The sequence below is a fragment of the Vigna radiata genome, unplaced genomic scaffold (genome assembly GCF_000741045.1).
Source record: "Vigna radiata var. radiata cultivar VC1973A unplaced genomic scaffold, Vradiata_ver6 scaffold_363, whole genome shotgun sequence".
Taxonomy (NCBI): Eukaryota; Viridiplantae; Streptophyta; class Magnoliopsida; order Fabales; family Fabaceae; genus Vigna; species Vigna radiata.
In genome coordinates, this window is record NW_014542354.1 from 69,715 (window position 1) to 85,366 (window position 15,652).

General features: G+C 29.9%; 2 protein-coding genes across 3 annotated transcripts; one reads left to right on the forward strand and one right to left on the reverse strand.

The window, feature by feature from the left end:
• Positions 1–8,630: 8,630 nt before the first annotated feature.
• LOC106779570 (acyl carrier protein 2, mitochondrial) lies at positions 8,631–10,167 on the reverse strand. Its single transcript, XM_014667695.2, has 2 exons — positions 9,867–10,167; positions 8,631–8,999 (listed from the first exon to the last, which is right to left on the reverse strand). Exons 1-2 carry the CDS (start codon positions 10,074–10,076, stop codon positions 8,823–8,825), a joined length of 387 nt encoding a protein of 128 aa, XP_014523181.1. The 5' UTR covers positions 10,077–10,167; the 3' UTR covers positions 8,631–8,822.
• Positions 10,168–10,416: 249 nt separating this feature from the next.
• On the forward strand, positions 10,417–15,013 carry LOC106779571 (dehydrogenase/reductase SDR family member 7). 2 transcript variants are annotated; one of them, XM_014667696.2, is made up of 12 exons: positions 10,417–10,710; positions 10,791–10,846; positions 10,939–10,972; positions 11,557–11,655; positions 11,773–11,921; positions 12,388–12,426; positions 12,570–12,662; positions 13,162–13,260; positions 13,445–13,531; positions 13,958–14,041; positions 14,570–14,635; positions 14,771–15,013. In XM_014667696.2, the coding sequence occupies exons 1-12, from the start codon at positions 10,644–10,646 to the stop codon at positions 14,855–14,857; spliced, it is 960 nt and encodes a 319-aa protein (XP_014523182.1). In that variant the 5' UTR covers positions 10,417–10,643; the 3' UTR covers positions 14,858–15,013. The 2 variants fall into 2 exon arrangements, with proteins under 2 accessions (XP_014523182.1, XP_014523184.1); XM_014667698.2 differs by having other exon boundaries at positions 10,417–10,645.
• Positions 15,014–15,652: the final 639 nt, after the last annotated feature.

Here is a 15,652-nt window from a genome sequence, read left to right on the forward strand (position 1 = left end):
ACAATCTTAATATAACTATGTCTGCAATTGGTAAAAAAAATTGACCCATTAAAACTTTTTTTTTTTCATGTAATCGACATTTTATTCTTATCTTTTTGGTGTATTTTATACAATATTTTATGAATCAATACATACAAAACAATAGACATCATGAAATAATTGTGATTGAATGAAGTAATTAAGGAATTTAGATAAGATTCTATAATGTTAGTTTAAAAATATATTGGTAATCATAAACTTTAAGATTTAAGTGTGAGTTATAGTTTTACATTTATAAAAATGAAAAAATTAAGTAATATATAATATAAAAAAATTATAAATTTATTATTTTAAGGGTTTGAATATAAAGTATAATCAATTTCATATTTAATTAGTGTTATGTTTCACCAATAATTTTTTTTAATAAATTTATTATAAAAAATTTAAATTTCTGTTAGATTTGTTATATAATTGTTAAGGAAATTTTCAACATATTTACACTCATCTTCATCATATCATTTACACACAAATTAATATATTGTGACAAATATTGAAGATAAAATATTGACATTAGTTAATGTTTCCAACCAAAAAAGTAATGATTATGTTCAACATTTTTTTAGATTATACTTAACTAAAAAGTTTCATAGAACAAGAATTTATAGAAATGTGAAATAACATATTAACTCAATCACCAACATATTAAAAAGATATATTTTTTCAAATATTTTCTTTGATATGGTATTTTTCTAAAAAAAATAATTTTTAATTTTCAATTAAGTTTTGTCATCTCTTTACGAAACTAACTACAAATCAAAGTGCACAATGATTACGATTATGATTACTAAAAATATTAAACTTATCTAAATGTAATTCAAATTTGATTTTCCTGAAATAAATCGAATATATCTTTATATATCTTCATTGTTGAACTTTAAAAAATACACTTATTTAATTATTTTGAATAGATGCAGTTTCTAAACAATACCTTATTTATTTTATATATCTTTACAGTTAAAAAACTTTTACATTTAAAAAAATACAGCCATTTTTAAAATATGAATTTTTGAAAACGAAAAATTTTCTATTTATCTTATTTGGTTATTATTTTAGAAAGATACATTTAAAAAAATAATATTTACCTTATCTTTCTATATCTTTTAATTACCCATTTTACTCTTTTCAATTGTATATTCTGTTTTTCCTTTGAGTTTTTTTAATAAGGTTTTTTTCATCTTCCCTCTTCTCTCTGTTTCTATTTTCTCTCTTTTCTTCTGGGTTTCTGTGTTAATTTTCTCTCTGTTTCTATTTTCTTTCTGTTTTTTGGTTCTCTGTTTCAATATTCTNTCTATTTTCTCTCTTTTCTTCTGGGTTTCTGTGTTAATTTTCTCTCTGTTTCTATTTTCTTTCTGTTTTTTGGTTCTCTGTTTCAATATTCTCTCAGTTTCTATTTTCTCTCTTTTTCTGGTTTTCTGTTTCAATGTTTTCTCTGTTTCTATTTTCTTTCTTTTTCTGGTTTTCTGTTTCAATGTTCTCTCTGTTTCTCTTTTCTCTCTTTTCTTCTGGGTTTCTGTGTTAATTTTCTGTCTGTTTCTATTTTCTTTCTTTTTCTGGTTTTCTGTTTCAATGCTCTCTCTGTTTCTATTTTCTCTCTGTTTCTGGTTTTCTGTTCGTTCTCTGTTTCTCTTTTCTCTCTTTTTTGGTTTTCTGTTCTAATACGTCTGATAACTCTGATATGGTATTGTTTTTCGAAATAACTTGTGCATCTTTTGATTTGTTTTCAGGCTTCTGTTGTTTCCACTCCGTTAGATTGGATGATCCTCTCTTCATTCATCACGGCTATCATCTGAGCGAAAGTCTTGGTTCTTCTACCACTCTAAAAGGTACACTCATTTACTTGTTTTTGAAAAAAATCCAGATTTTAAAAAGATAATTACGTGTTGATTTTACTGCTTAAGCATATTATAATTCAAAAAAAAATATATTTTAAAACTCAATCTCTTAAAACGATAATTATCTATTTATTTTCCTATATCTTTATATACTAACATTAAACAACACCAGTTATTTCTTTTATTTACAAATGATATATTTTCTAAACGAAGAATTATATGTTCATTTTTATATATCTTCATAATTTAACTTTAAAAAAATATATATATACTTATTTAATTATTTAATATAAATTTAGTTTCTAAAAATTTACTTATTTATTTATACATCTTTACATGCATGTTTAAACACACGTTACAATATAGTTTAGCAGAGTTACTTTAATACTTTTGTAGAGACATGATTTCTATATTGTTTTTCTATTTTAGTAAGAAGTGATGGGTTTGTCAATCTTGTCTTATTCAATATTTTTATTCTTATTTTCTTTTTTAAATTGTGTCTTGATATTTTAGTTTTATAATTATTTTTAATCTAAAGAAAATTACCTTTTCTGTTATGTTATCTTTTATTATTCTTCAAAAATTATTATGTTTTTTTAGGAGAAAAACTGTATCTCTTGAATCTTTTCATTTTGAAAGATTCGAAGAATGTAGTTTTTTTTTTACAAGAAAAGAACAGGGTGATTTTTGAAAAATAGTAAAATGCAAAAAAAAAATAATAGAAGAACTTCTTTTCATTTTGAAAGATTCGAAGAATGTAGTTTTTTTTTTTTACAAGAAAAGAACAGGGTGATTTTTGAAAAATAGTAAAATGCAAAAAAAAAATAATAGAAGAACTTATTTATTTTATGTTAAGAATAATATAAATTCAAGTGTCAACAAAGATCAAATTTGAAAATGAAGATAAGAACCAGAATAGAAGATCAAGTTGATTTTTTCCATCACTTCTTTCTAATAACTTTAATACATTTAATGATATGGTGTCGCAAGATGAAAATATTAAAACTTTATGAAAATTATATTAGTTGACTTTAAGTCTAATTTAACCATTCAAAATACACATTTCAAATTAGTTTTATAGAGTTAAACTTAACATTTTTCAATGACATATTGTGTAATATTTATAATATTTTTTATCTTTCGTCATGTAATACCATGTCATTAAAAGTATTAAACATATTGTTTTTTTATTGTAAGAACAAATTATGCTTCGCAACAACCTCATATTACTCAATATTCTTATTCTTATTATCTTCTCCAATTTGTCTCATTCTTGATACAATAATCTTATAATAACAATGTTTAATTATTGTTTTTCACATAAATTGAATTATCTCTTTTGTTTTTGTTACATTTCACTGATCTCCAAAAACCATCATATTTTCCTAGTTCTTTTTACAGCAGAATGACATGGTGGCTTTCTGAAAACAGTGTAATGCAACAAATTAGAAAAACTAATTTACTTTAAGTTAAGAATAATAGTGAAACATTATTATTATAAAATTGAAGGATAAAGAAAGAGAGAAATTGAAAAAAAAGGATAAGAATAAGAATACAAGAACAATTTGATTTAGGGCATCACTTGTTCCTATAGTGAGAAGGCAACTTTAATACTTTGAAAGATATGGTGTTACATGATGAAAATATTTAGAACTTTATGGAGATCACACAATGTGTCTATGTAAAAATGTTTTGATATCATATTAAGAAGTTGACTTTTAAACCTAACTCAATCATACAAAATCAACCTTGAAGACTAGTTTTATACAACTTAAACTTAACACTTTTTCAAAGACACATGGCGTGATGTTTATAATGTTTTTCATCTTTCATCATGTAACACCATATCATTGAAAGTATTAAATATGTTGCCTTCTAATTGTAGGAACAAGTGATGCCTTACATCAACCTCATCTTGTTCAATATTCTTATTCTTATTCTTTTCTTCAATTTGTCTCATTATTGATACATTATCCTTATAATAACAATATTCTATTATCGTTCCTAACACAAACTATTTTTTTGTTGTGTTTTACTGTTATCCAAAAATTATCATATTTCTCTTGAAGAAGAACCATGTCTCTTGAACTCTCAAATTTGAAAGATTCGAAGAAAATAGTTCTTTTTATAAGGAAATAACATGGTAACTTTTGAAAAAGAATGAAATGCAACCAAATAGAAAAGCCAACTTACTTTTAGGAATAATAATGGAATATTGTTATTATAAAATTGAAGCATAAAAAAAAAAGAGAAATTGAAAAAGAGGATAAGAACAAGAATACAACATCATGTTGATTTGTAACATCACTTGTTCCTATAATGAGAAGACAACAACTTTAATTTTTTTAATGATATGGTGTTGCATGATAAAAATAGTTAGAACTTTATGGATACCAAACAATGTGTCTCTGAAAAAGTATTTTGAAATCATATTAAGAAGTTAATTTTAAACCTAACTCAATAGTATAAAATCAAACTTACAAACAAGTTTTATTAGTTAAAGTTAACACTTTTTCAAAGACACATTGTGTGATGTTTATAATGTTTTTCATTTTCATCATGTAACACCATGTCATTGAAATTATTAAACATGTTGCCTTCTAATGGTAGCAACAAGTGATGCTTCACATCAACCTCATCTTGTTCAATATTTTTATTTTTATTCTCTTTTTCAATTTGTCCCATTGTTGATATTTTAGTCTTACAATAATAATATTCTATTATTGTATCTAACATAACTTGATTTTTTTTATTGCATTTCACTGCTCTCCAAAAACTATCATATTTCCCTGGAACAAAAACGATGTCTTTCGGATTTATCAAATTTGGAAAATTCGAGGGACATAGTTCTTTTAACAAAGAATAACATGGTGATTTTTGGAAAAAGGTGAAATGCAAAAAAATAGAAAAGCCAATTTACTTTAGGTTAGGACTAATCATGGAACATTGTTATTATAAAACTGAAGTATAACGAAAAGAGAAAATGGAAAAGAAGATAAGAAAAAAATACAAGATCAAGTTGATTTATGGCATCACTTGTTTCTATAGTGAGAAGACAACAACTTTAATACTTTCAATGATATGGTGTTGCATGATGAAAATTGTTAAAACTTTATGGAGATCAGATAATGTGTCTATGAAAAAGTGTTTTTTATATCATATTAGGAAGTTGACTTTAATTCTATCTCAACCTTACAAACTAGTTTTATGATAGTTAAACTTAACCCTTTTTCAAGGAAACATTTCGTCATGTTTATATTGATTTTCATCTTTCATCATATAACACCATGTCATTGAAAGTATTAAACATGTTGTCTTCCAATAATAGGAACAAGTGATGCCTTACATTAACCTCATTTTGTTCAATATTATTATTCTTATTCTCTTTTTCAATTTGTCTCATTCTTGATACTTTAATCTTATAATAACAATGTTCTATTGTTATTCCTAACCTAAAATGAATTATCTATTTTGTTTTGTTGTGTTTCATTGCTCTTTAACAACCATTATATTTCCCTAACAGAAGAATCATGTCTCTCGAATCACGCAAATTTGAAACATTGAGGGACGTATATCTTTTTATAGGAGAATGACGTGGTGATTTTTGAAGAACACTGAAATGCAACAAAATAAAAAAGCCAATTTACTTTTGGTTAGGAATAATAATGGAACACTGTTATTATAAACTTGAAGCATATAGAAAGATAGAAATTGAAAAAAAGGATGAGAACAAGAATACAAGATCAAGTTGATTTGTGGCATTACTTGTTCCTAATACTTTCAATGATATGGTGTAGCATGATGAAAATTGTTAGAACTTTATGGATATAAGACAATGTGTCTTTGAAAAAGTGTTTTGATATCATATTAGGAAGTTGATTTTAAGTCTAACTCAACCCTACAAAATCAACCTTACAAACTAGTTTTATGAATTAAACTTAACCCTTTTTCAGAGACACATTAAGTGATGTTTATAATGATTTTCATCTGTCACCATATTACACCATGTCATTGAAAGTATTAAACATGTTTTCTAATTGTAGGAACAAGTGATGACTCACATTAACCTTATCTTATTCAATATTCTTATTCTTATTCTCTTCTTTAATTTGTCTCGTTCTTGATATTTTAATATTATAATAACAATGTTCCGTTGTTGCTCCTAATCTAAAATGAATGATCTATTTTGTTTTGTTGTGTTTCATTGCTCTCCAAAACCATCATATTTCCCCTGAAAGAAGAACCATGTCTCTCGAATATCTCAAATTTAAAAGATTTGAGGGACATAATTCTTTTTATAAGAGAATGACATAATGATTTTTGAATGACAATGAAATGCAACAAAACAGAAAACTCAATTTACTTTAGGATAGGAATAATAATGAAACATTGTTAAATTGAAGCATATAGAAACAGAGAAATTGTAAAAGAGTATAAGAACATGAATACAAGGTTAGGTTGATTTGTGGCATCACTTGTTCCTATAGTGAGAAGCAACAACTTTAATACTTTCAATGATATAGATATAGTGTTGCGTGATGAAAATTGTTAGAACTTTATAGATATCCGACGTGTCTTTGAAAAAGTGTTTTTATATCATATTAGAAAGTTGACATTAAACCTAACTTAATATTATAAAATCAACCTTACAAACTGCTTTTATAAAAATTAAACTTAACCCATTTTTAGAGACTCATTGTGTGATGTTTATAATGATTTTCATCTTTCATCATATAACATGTCATTGAAAGTATTAAACATGTTTTATAATTATACGAACAACTGATGCCTCAAATTAACCTCATCTTGGTCAATATTCTTATTCTTATACTTTTCTTCAATTTTTCCATTCTTGATACTTTAATATTATAATAACAATGTTCTATTGTTGTTCCTAACCTAAAATGAATTATCTATTTTGTTTTGTTGTGTTTTATTGCTCTCCAAAAATCATCATATTTCACTAAAGAAACCTTGTTTATCAAATCTCTCAAATTTGGAAGATTCAAGGGACATAATTCTTTTTATAGGTGAATGACATAGTGATTTTTAAAAAACATTGAAACGCAACAAAATGGAAAAACCAAATTGCTTTAGGATAGGAATAATAATGAAACTTTATTATTATAAAATTAAGCATATGGAAGGAGAGAAATTGAAAAAGAGGATAAGAAAAAAATACAAGATCAGGTTGATCTATGGAATCACTTGTTCCTACAGTGAGAAGACAACAACTTTTTAATACTTTTAATGATACAGTGTTGCATGATGAAAATTGTTAGAACTTTATGGAGAAAGTGTTTTGATATCATATTAGGAAGTTGATTTTAAGCTTAATTTAAGCCTACAAAATCAACCTCACAAACTAGTTTTATATGGGTTAAACTTAACCCTTTTTCAGAGACCCGTTACATGATGTTTATAATGATTTTCATCTTTCATCATTTAACACCATGTCATTAAAAGTATTAAACATGTTTTCTAATTATAGGAACAAGTGATGTCTCACATTAACCTTATTTTGTTCAATATTTTTATTCTTATTCTCTTCTTCAATTTGTCCCACTCTTATACTTTCTTTAATTTTATAATAACAATGTTCTATTGATGTTCCTAAGATAAAATGAATTGTCTCTTTTGTTTTGTTGCGTTTCATTGCTCTCCAAAAACCATCATATTTCCCTAAAAGAAGAACCATGACTCTCGAATCTCTCAAATTTGGAAGATTTAAGGGATGTAGTTCTTTTTATATGAGAATGACATGGTGAATTTTGAGAAACAGTGAAATGTAACAAAATAGAAAAGTCAATTTATTTTATGTTAGAAATAATAATGGAACATTGTTATTATGAAATTGAAGTATATAGAAATAGAGAAATTGAAAAAGAGGATAAAAAGAAGAATACAAATCATGTTGATTTGTGACATTACTTGTTCCTATAGTAAGAAGACAACAACTTTAATATTTTCAATGATATGGTATTGCATGATGAAAATTTTTAGAACTTTATGGAGATTAGACGTGTCTCTAAAAAAGTATTTTGATATCATATTATGTATTTTAACTTATTTTGAAAGACATATAATTTGAAACTTCAATATGTATTATGAACCTTATTTTTTGAAGAACAATGTTATCTATTGGAATGTATTTGGAATTAATATAATATATATTTGCAACATAATTTAACTTCTATAGTGATTTGTATATTTTATAAACTTTCTCATTCATTTAATAAAATCACATTACAAAAACATACCACCCACCAAGTACATTATATTTATTAAAATCCACAAAGTGCATAGTTTGTTAGTGACAACACTGCCACTTATACAATATTTTATGGAATTTTAAACATCATATAATTAAGGATCATGTTAATCAAACTCATTAAAATATCATCCCTGTTAATAACTTAACCCATTTTTCAAAAACCATAAGAGATCTATCCATATTATAAAAGGTTCTCCTCTGTTTATTGATAGTAACATCTCTTTCATCCTTGCTATCTTCGTTACATCATTTAAAATAATTGCACTCTTTAAAATCTTTATTTCCACTTTTTATTCGAAAAATCCAACCAAAACAAAGATTTTATTAACAAAAAACACTCACTAACAGGAATATATAACATCCAGCAATATATAACATCGATCGTGGTGCGTGGATACTAAACAAGAGTATGACTATTACAAATGAAGTAAAAAAACAAAGCAAAAAGAGAATAATAGCACAAAGCATCTGATGCTGAGGAGAACTGAAGAATAATCAGAAATTCAACACAATTCTTATTGACATGAATAACGGAGGAACACAAAATGTGAAGTTCGGTGTCTATACCACCAAAGGAAGCTGGCACATTCCCAGCAAACACTCTTCTAAGGGATGAAAAAATAATATCACTTTGGTAGCAAAAATGTCTGATGCACACAAAACAAATAGTTTACACTCTACTTTGCCTGAGGATGGGATGCAATGAAGTCCACAGCATGTTTAATAGAGTTGATCTTGTCAGCCTCATTATCAGGAATCTCAAACCCAAACTCTTCCTCAAGAGCCATCACAATCTCTACGGCATCCAAACTATCCAATCCAAGGTCATTCTGGAAGTGAGCATTCGGGGTAACCTGACAAATTAAAACCCAAAAATGATTTCATTCGGGCTAAATAAAATAAGAAAAATGATTTCATTCATACATAGCATAACAGAGCCCGTTGATTAAACAGTGAAAACAAAAATCCATCATCAAATAAAACCATCCATTTATCCTTAAAATATCATTCTTCTCTCCTATATAATCCTTTATAAAGTAATTTCTTAAGTATTAGAACTCATGCTAAACCGGCCCATAAACTAACTTAAATACGTATACTTAGGGACTAAATGTGTTCTTGAATTGCTATTTCTGTGGAACCAATCGTCTATTTGCATTTTCCAATTCACAAAACGGAGAAGCAACAGCCCTTACGAGTTGGTAAAATTATGGGAGTTACATACTCGCATTCATACTTAAGCTATTACTTTTACAATTTTAGATTTTTTTAGATAATCTTCTGCATAAACAATTCCGAAAAAAGGTAAAAAATAAAATGAAATAAAATAATTTGTTCCCTGACCTAAACTTAACATTGTGCGCAATGAAAACAACCTTGTAGAGATGTCGATCATGCCTTTTATAACTTCAGAAATGGCGAAAAAAACTAGTAGTTTAATTATTCTAATATTCTAAATTAGCATCTCTTCGTATTGCTCTAACTTAGCTCATAAATTAGACAAACGCGAGAGATGCAACCAGTAACCGTTACGGTCACGAAACAGTTGAACATCATTGACGTTGCAGGTGAAACGACTACGTGGAAAAGAAAGATTGCAACTAACGTGAAGAAGAAAGTGACGTGGCATTTGTCTAGGGTTGGCAACAATTGAAAATATAACAGGATCGATAAATTAGGCGTGAATCGAAGCGGTAACAGACGGAAATGGAGAGTAGAACCTTGGCCGGGTCGACTTTCTGGAAGTTTTTGACGCAGGAGATGACGCGATCTGCGACCTCGGACTTGTCGAGAAAACTGCCACGAACCTCTTCACAAAAACGGCGAAGGAAGACGGTGGGAGCGAGGGTTAACGGAGAGTTGCGGGGAAGAGCGTCGACGCGCACTCTCAGGTATTTGATCAATGGTAAAGTGCTCCTACTCGCCGCCATGGATCTGCTGCAACTGTGAAACCAACCTAGAACTCACTCTCTACCCTCTTCTCGTCTTTTCGATTACTCTTCTTTCTTATGTTTTGTTGATGATGGATCACGATACCCAAAACACAACCCTCCACTCTTCTCTTCCACCTGCACATTGGGCTTTACAATTACGACCTCGTAGTTAGGCCCAACTTGACTGGCCCACTCTATCTCCAGGAAATACTTTTGCACCTCCCTTTTTCTTCCTATACCTCAACTTTTTATAATCCCCATTTTGCCCTTTGTGATTTATTTCTCTTGCTATTTTGTGCTTCCATAGGAATTATGTGCATCATGTGAAGTGCTGGTGGATGTAGTTATGTTATGGTAGACACAACAAATAGCATATTAATCAATAAAAAACTGCAGATTCAATTGTATCATTATAATCTTCTTTGATATAATCGCCGTTAAGTGACGGTAGCTTTTGCGTTAGAAAATCGCGTTGGCATTTCACTCACCAGCAACCAAAACCAGAAATAACTGCACAGCTTAAGCTTCTGTATTGTATTGTATTGTTTTGCATCACACAGCCCCATGTTGGTGTTCTTCATTTGCGTATTGCTTTTCTTCATCTTTTTGTACAAATTCCTCACTGCTTATGGTATTTCATTTTTTTCATTACATTGCTTTCTCTTTTCAATTATCCTTTTTTTGTTCTAATTCTCGTTTTTGATTTATTAGGCGATTTCACTTTGATGTCTAAGAAGCAACCTAAACGCGAAGAAATTGAAGATAAGGTTGCGAGAATCACACATACACATCCTTGAGTGTTTTCTTCTTCGTGTCTTACATAAATGACTTTGTCTTTTCATGTTTCATTTCCACCCAGGTTGTTTGGATTACTGGCGCTAGCCGTGGAATTGGTATGACAAGAACTCTTCATTTTTTTTTTAATTTGATTTTTCAATTTCAGTATTATATTTCTGTTGGGTTGATTCGTTCACTCACGTTGACCTTGGACTTCGATCAAATAAATCTTGAATTCTAATTCGCCCAGAAATCACATTGATAAGTGAAGGAATCAAAATAATTAAACTTTGAAGAATGTAATCGAGGATGATTAATGATTGGAACCCACTTTCTAACTCATTTGTTTGAATGCGCACTCTTTTATTGGTTGAAATTAATCGAAATAACATACTTTAGTAGTTCTCACTTTTCATTTAACGGGTCCCTCTTCCGATTTTGTAATTTTCAACAAATTTTAAGCTTAGTTAATAGCGGAGTGTGTGTTAGAAAGTATATTGCTATCGCTACTCTAATTTGCAATGCCTTAGTGCCCGCTTTTACTTATTTTATTTTATTATTTCAGATTTCCTTTTTGCGTACTTTGTTCTGTATAATCCTAGAAGGATTCCTTCAAAAAGCCAGAACTTTTCCCATAACTAATTTTACTTGCAGAGCTGATTCCTTCTTCTTTTTGGTTCCTTCAATGATGTATGTAAAGGGGAGATTTTGGCTAAACAGCTTGCAAGTTTAGGGGCCAAGCTTATAATCTCTGCGAGGAATGAAGTTGAGCTAAGCCGAGTAAGGACACAACTGAAAGGTATTTTTGTGTTGTGTTAATGGAAGTTTCATGTGCTAAATTAGTTTGTAAATTATGTACAAATAATGACATATTCACATACCATGATCTATTAATGTGTGGTTTGCATACCACCAGGTAAGCATGCACCTGATGAAGTCAAGATTTTACCATTGGATTTATCCTCTGGAGAGGACTCTCTAAGGATAGCTGTTGAGAAAGCAGAATCCTTTTTTCCAGATTCCGGTGTTGATTACATGATCCATAATGCAGCTTTTGAGCGTCCTGTAAGTGACTTACTGCTTTATCCAATGGTTTATTTAGTACTTCAATATGCTTGTAAGTTAAAATAAGAGGAAATAGAGGTTGACTATCATCCTTTAATTTAGAAAAACAATTTGTCAAGGCAGCATTATCAGTCACTATTTCATTCTATAGGGTGTGTGTGCATGCGTGTCTTTAGCCCTATGAGTTTGGAAACATTTCATCAGCAGAAATTCCTACGTCAAAGGTGATACTTTTTATTGGTCAGCATGCATTTCAGGATATGTGTAGCAACTATCTACATTAACCGAACACCAGCCCTGAAAAAATTTCATTGGAAGATGCTAGCTTATCATTTCATGCCAGTATAATATAGTTATGATGCTTTGTTGAAAGCTGATAAAATTTCTCTTCACTTATCTGATAAAATTTGCTGATCATATGCTCATTGGATTAACTGTATTGTTAATTGATTATTTTGTTGTGCAGAAAACATCAATTTTAGATGTAACTGAGGAAGGTCTTAAGGTATTTCGTAAAGGAGACTCTCCCTCCTGCTGTTTAATTACCAATCCTTTACTTTAAAATTGTTTTTATCCCTTTTTCAGTCTTCTTCCAAAACTTTAAAAGTAGAAATCTGAAGTTATATATTACGCTTTTCTCCTGATTAGGCTACTTTTGATGTCAATGTTTTTGGGACAATAGCTCTTACAAAGCTCTTGACACCTTTCATGTTAAAGAGGGGGCATGGTCATTTTGTGGTGGTAAGCAGGAATTCATAATAATATCTTATTTTGGTTATGAAATCCGAATGGCAATAGTATATTAAATGTGTGTTTGTTTTCACGTTTATTTCCACTGAATGGCAATCCATGGATTTCTTCCATTCATGTTTGGATGCTTTGGAAAATTCACTAACTGCAAACCAAGCACACTCGTCTTAGCAGTAATCAGAAACTACAGCAGTTGGAGCTTTCAGGAAGATGTTTGTGACTGCATTGATTTATTAACCAAAACAAGTGCAACTAAAAAGAAGAGAGTAGTCACGAACTAGTCAGCTTTGCTGCTACATTTTATCTGTCAACGATCAATAATAAATTTAACTTTTTTTTGTAAAATTATATTGGCGTGTTATGTTTTACATCAATTGCTGAATATGCTAAGAACTAATGCACATATTTTTGGAGAACTTATTAAATATTTCTTGTAACCCCTTTCCCATTCATAAACTGATAATCTTTTGTTCCCTTCATTTACAATAAGATGAGTAGTGCAGCAGGAAAGACACCTGCCCCAGGTCAAGCTGTATACTCTGCTTCCAAATATGCGCTCAATGGTTACTTCCATACCTTGCGTTCAGAGGTATGTAGACTGTGCACAGGAAGGGATGCAATTTACCATGATAAACCATACTATACTGCACAACTGGAAGATAAACGTAGTTTTTGTCTAATGAGAAAAAAAAAAATGGGCATAATGGATGTTGTTTTATTGTAATTGTCATACTGTACATAGTCATGCACTACTAAACTTTTAATTGTGACAGCTCTGTCAGAAAGGGATCCGAGTAACTGTGGTCTGTCCTGGTCCAATAGAAACGTCAAATAATGCTGGATCAAAGGTTCCATCTGAGGTTTGTGTATTTGTTAATTCAGGCATTACTACTGCAAAGAAAGACAAAACTTGAGTGAATTTTTCTTTATTTTCTTCCAACCATAGTACGTAGTACATGTATCTTTGGAAACTTCTAATACTCTAGAGTGATAAATCAAGATACACTGCATTTTTTTCTGAACTTATAGATACATGCTTTTCAAGAATGAAGAAAAAAATTTCCTTGCTCATTTTTAGCAAAAGTTGATGAATGTAATTTTTACTAAAGAAAAGGACATGTATTGCAAAGACGCAGCATAGTGGAAGATGTTGGAGTTTACAGTATTCTTTCCCTTTGCGTTTTATTGTTGCTATTGTCCACTTTAACTCAGGTCATGTGTTCTCTGGATGTATCAATTGAGTCATTGACAGATTGTTTCATTCATGTGAAATTCTGTCTCCACAGAAGCGTGTGTCATCTGAAAGGTGTGCGGAGCTGACTATCATTGCTGCAACCCATGGCTTAAAGGAAGCTTGGATATCATATCAGGTAAAAGCATTGATTAGAAATGTACTTCTGTTTCAATATGTTGCCATTTTTAAACATTTATTCTCTGCATTTTGTGCAATGAATCTGCTTCATACTTGTTCTGCCGTTTTTCGTACACGCCACTTTGTTTGCCTTTTACACAAGTGAATCTCAGGTGTCTGTTTAGATAAAGCAACTTCCTTTCAATTTATCATTAAATGTGTCAGTGTGTCAGTGTCTTGAGGTACATTTCATGTAACTGTTCGAATAATTATGTAATTGACGTGAAATGTAATGCTCCCTTGTCAATTTGTTACATCTTGGAATTTAAGTATGACGCTGGGAATATTTGTTCATGCTTTAATTTATGGAATCTAAGAGAGTTTTTGTTCACTCCACCCGAGATATTTAATGCTTTCATCAGTTTAAAATTTGGTTGCACCTAAGCATTTGGCTACTCACGATAGATAGGCTAATTGATGCTTTCAATTAGCATGAATTAAAATTTTCAGTTTGCAACTTTAATCCTTAAATTTTATTTGCGTGCAGCCTGTGCTTGCTGTCATGTATCTTGTTCAGTACATGCCATCTGTTGGTTATTGGCTCATGGACAAGGTATTTTCTATTGATTATATAGTATGCATTTTTGTAACTTTATTACGTATTCTTTTCTTTCTTTTTTTGCTTATGTGCTACTGGACATCGATCAAAATGAATACACATATTGATACCTTGTACAAATGGCTGTAGGTTGGCAAAAATCGAGTAGAAGCTGCTGAAAAGAAGGGAAACACATATTCTTTGAGCCTACTATTTGGAAAAAAGAAGGCCACTTGATGCCATCTGTGCATGGTTTTCAAAGATTTGTATCAAATATATTTTAGTTAAAGGTTCTCTATCAAAATGAATAACACCCTTTCTGACAATTGACAGACTAGTGTTATATATTATTCCAAAATGAACAATGAAGGTTTATAAATTTTCAGTGCGCGAGCCATTCTGCAATACTCCATATTACTTCTCAAATACAAAACATTGTTGTTAGGATATTTATTCTATTTATCATGATTATATTGTGTCTAAGGTTATTCTAATTATCATGATTATATTATGTCTAGGTTACTCTAATTATCATGATTATATTGTGTCTAGGTTACTCTAATTATCATGATTATATTGTGTNTGTCTAGGTTACTCTAATTATCATGATTATATTGTGTCTAGGTTACTCTAATTATCATGATTATATTGTGTTTAGGTTACTCTAATTATCATGTACTTTTGTATCAATTTATTATTATAAATAGAAGATTATGAGAGGGATCAATCAAGCCCTCTAGAATTATTTTACAGTTTAATTCTCAAGTTGGTATCAGACGGGTCGATCCCGCTCACCGNCGTCGGCCATCCTCCGTCGCCGGCCACCATCACAGTCCCGTTTGTCTAAACCCTTAGGGTTTTTCTTGTTTCTCACTGGAACGATTTGTCATCTTCAGAGATGGCGTCTGGTAGTGCTCTTTCCTTCTCCGGAAGTCCATCAATTACCTCCGAGAAACTAAATGGAAAAAATTATCTATCATGGTCTGCTGTCGTTGAAATGTGGTTCCTTGGCCAAGGGCTTTATGACCACCT

What these genes read in the sequence shown, in the direction of transcription:
- LOC106779570 (XM_014667695.2), bottom strand. Translation starts at nt 10,076, where the DNA reads ATGGCGGCGAGTAGGAGCACTTTACCATTGATCAAATACCTGAGAGTG. An exon ending in AGAAAGTCGACCCGGCCAAG is followed by an intron (nt 9,000 to 9,866) that starts GTTCTACTCTCC and finishes TTAATTTGTCAG; the next exon opens with GTTACCCCGAATGCTCACTT.
- LOC106779571 (XM_014667696.2), top strand. Translation starts at nt 10,644, where the DNA reads ATGTTGGTGTTCTTCATTTGCGTATTGCTTTTCTTCATCTTTTTGTAC. An exon ending in ATGCAGCTTTTGAGCGTCCT is followed by an intron (nt 11,922 to 12,387) that starts GTAAGTGACTTA and finishes TTTGTTGTGCAG; the next exon opens with AAAACATCAATTTTAGATGT. An exon ending in TCCATACCTTGCGTTCAGAG is followed by an intron (nt 13,261 to 13,444) that starts GTATGTAGACTG and finishes TAATTGTGACAG; the next exon opens with CTCTGTCAGAAAGGGATCCG.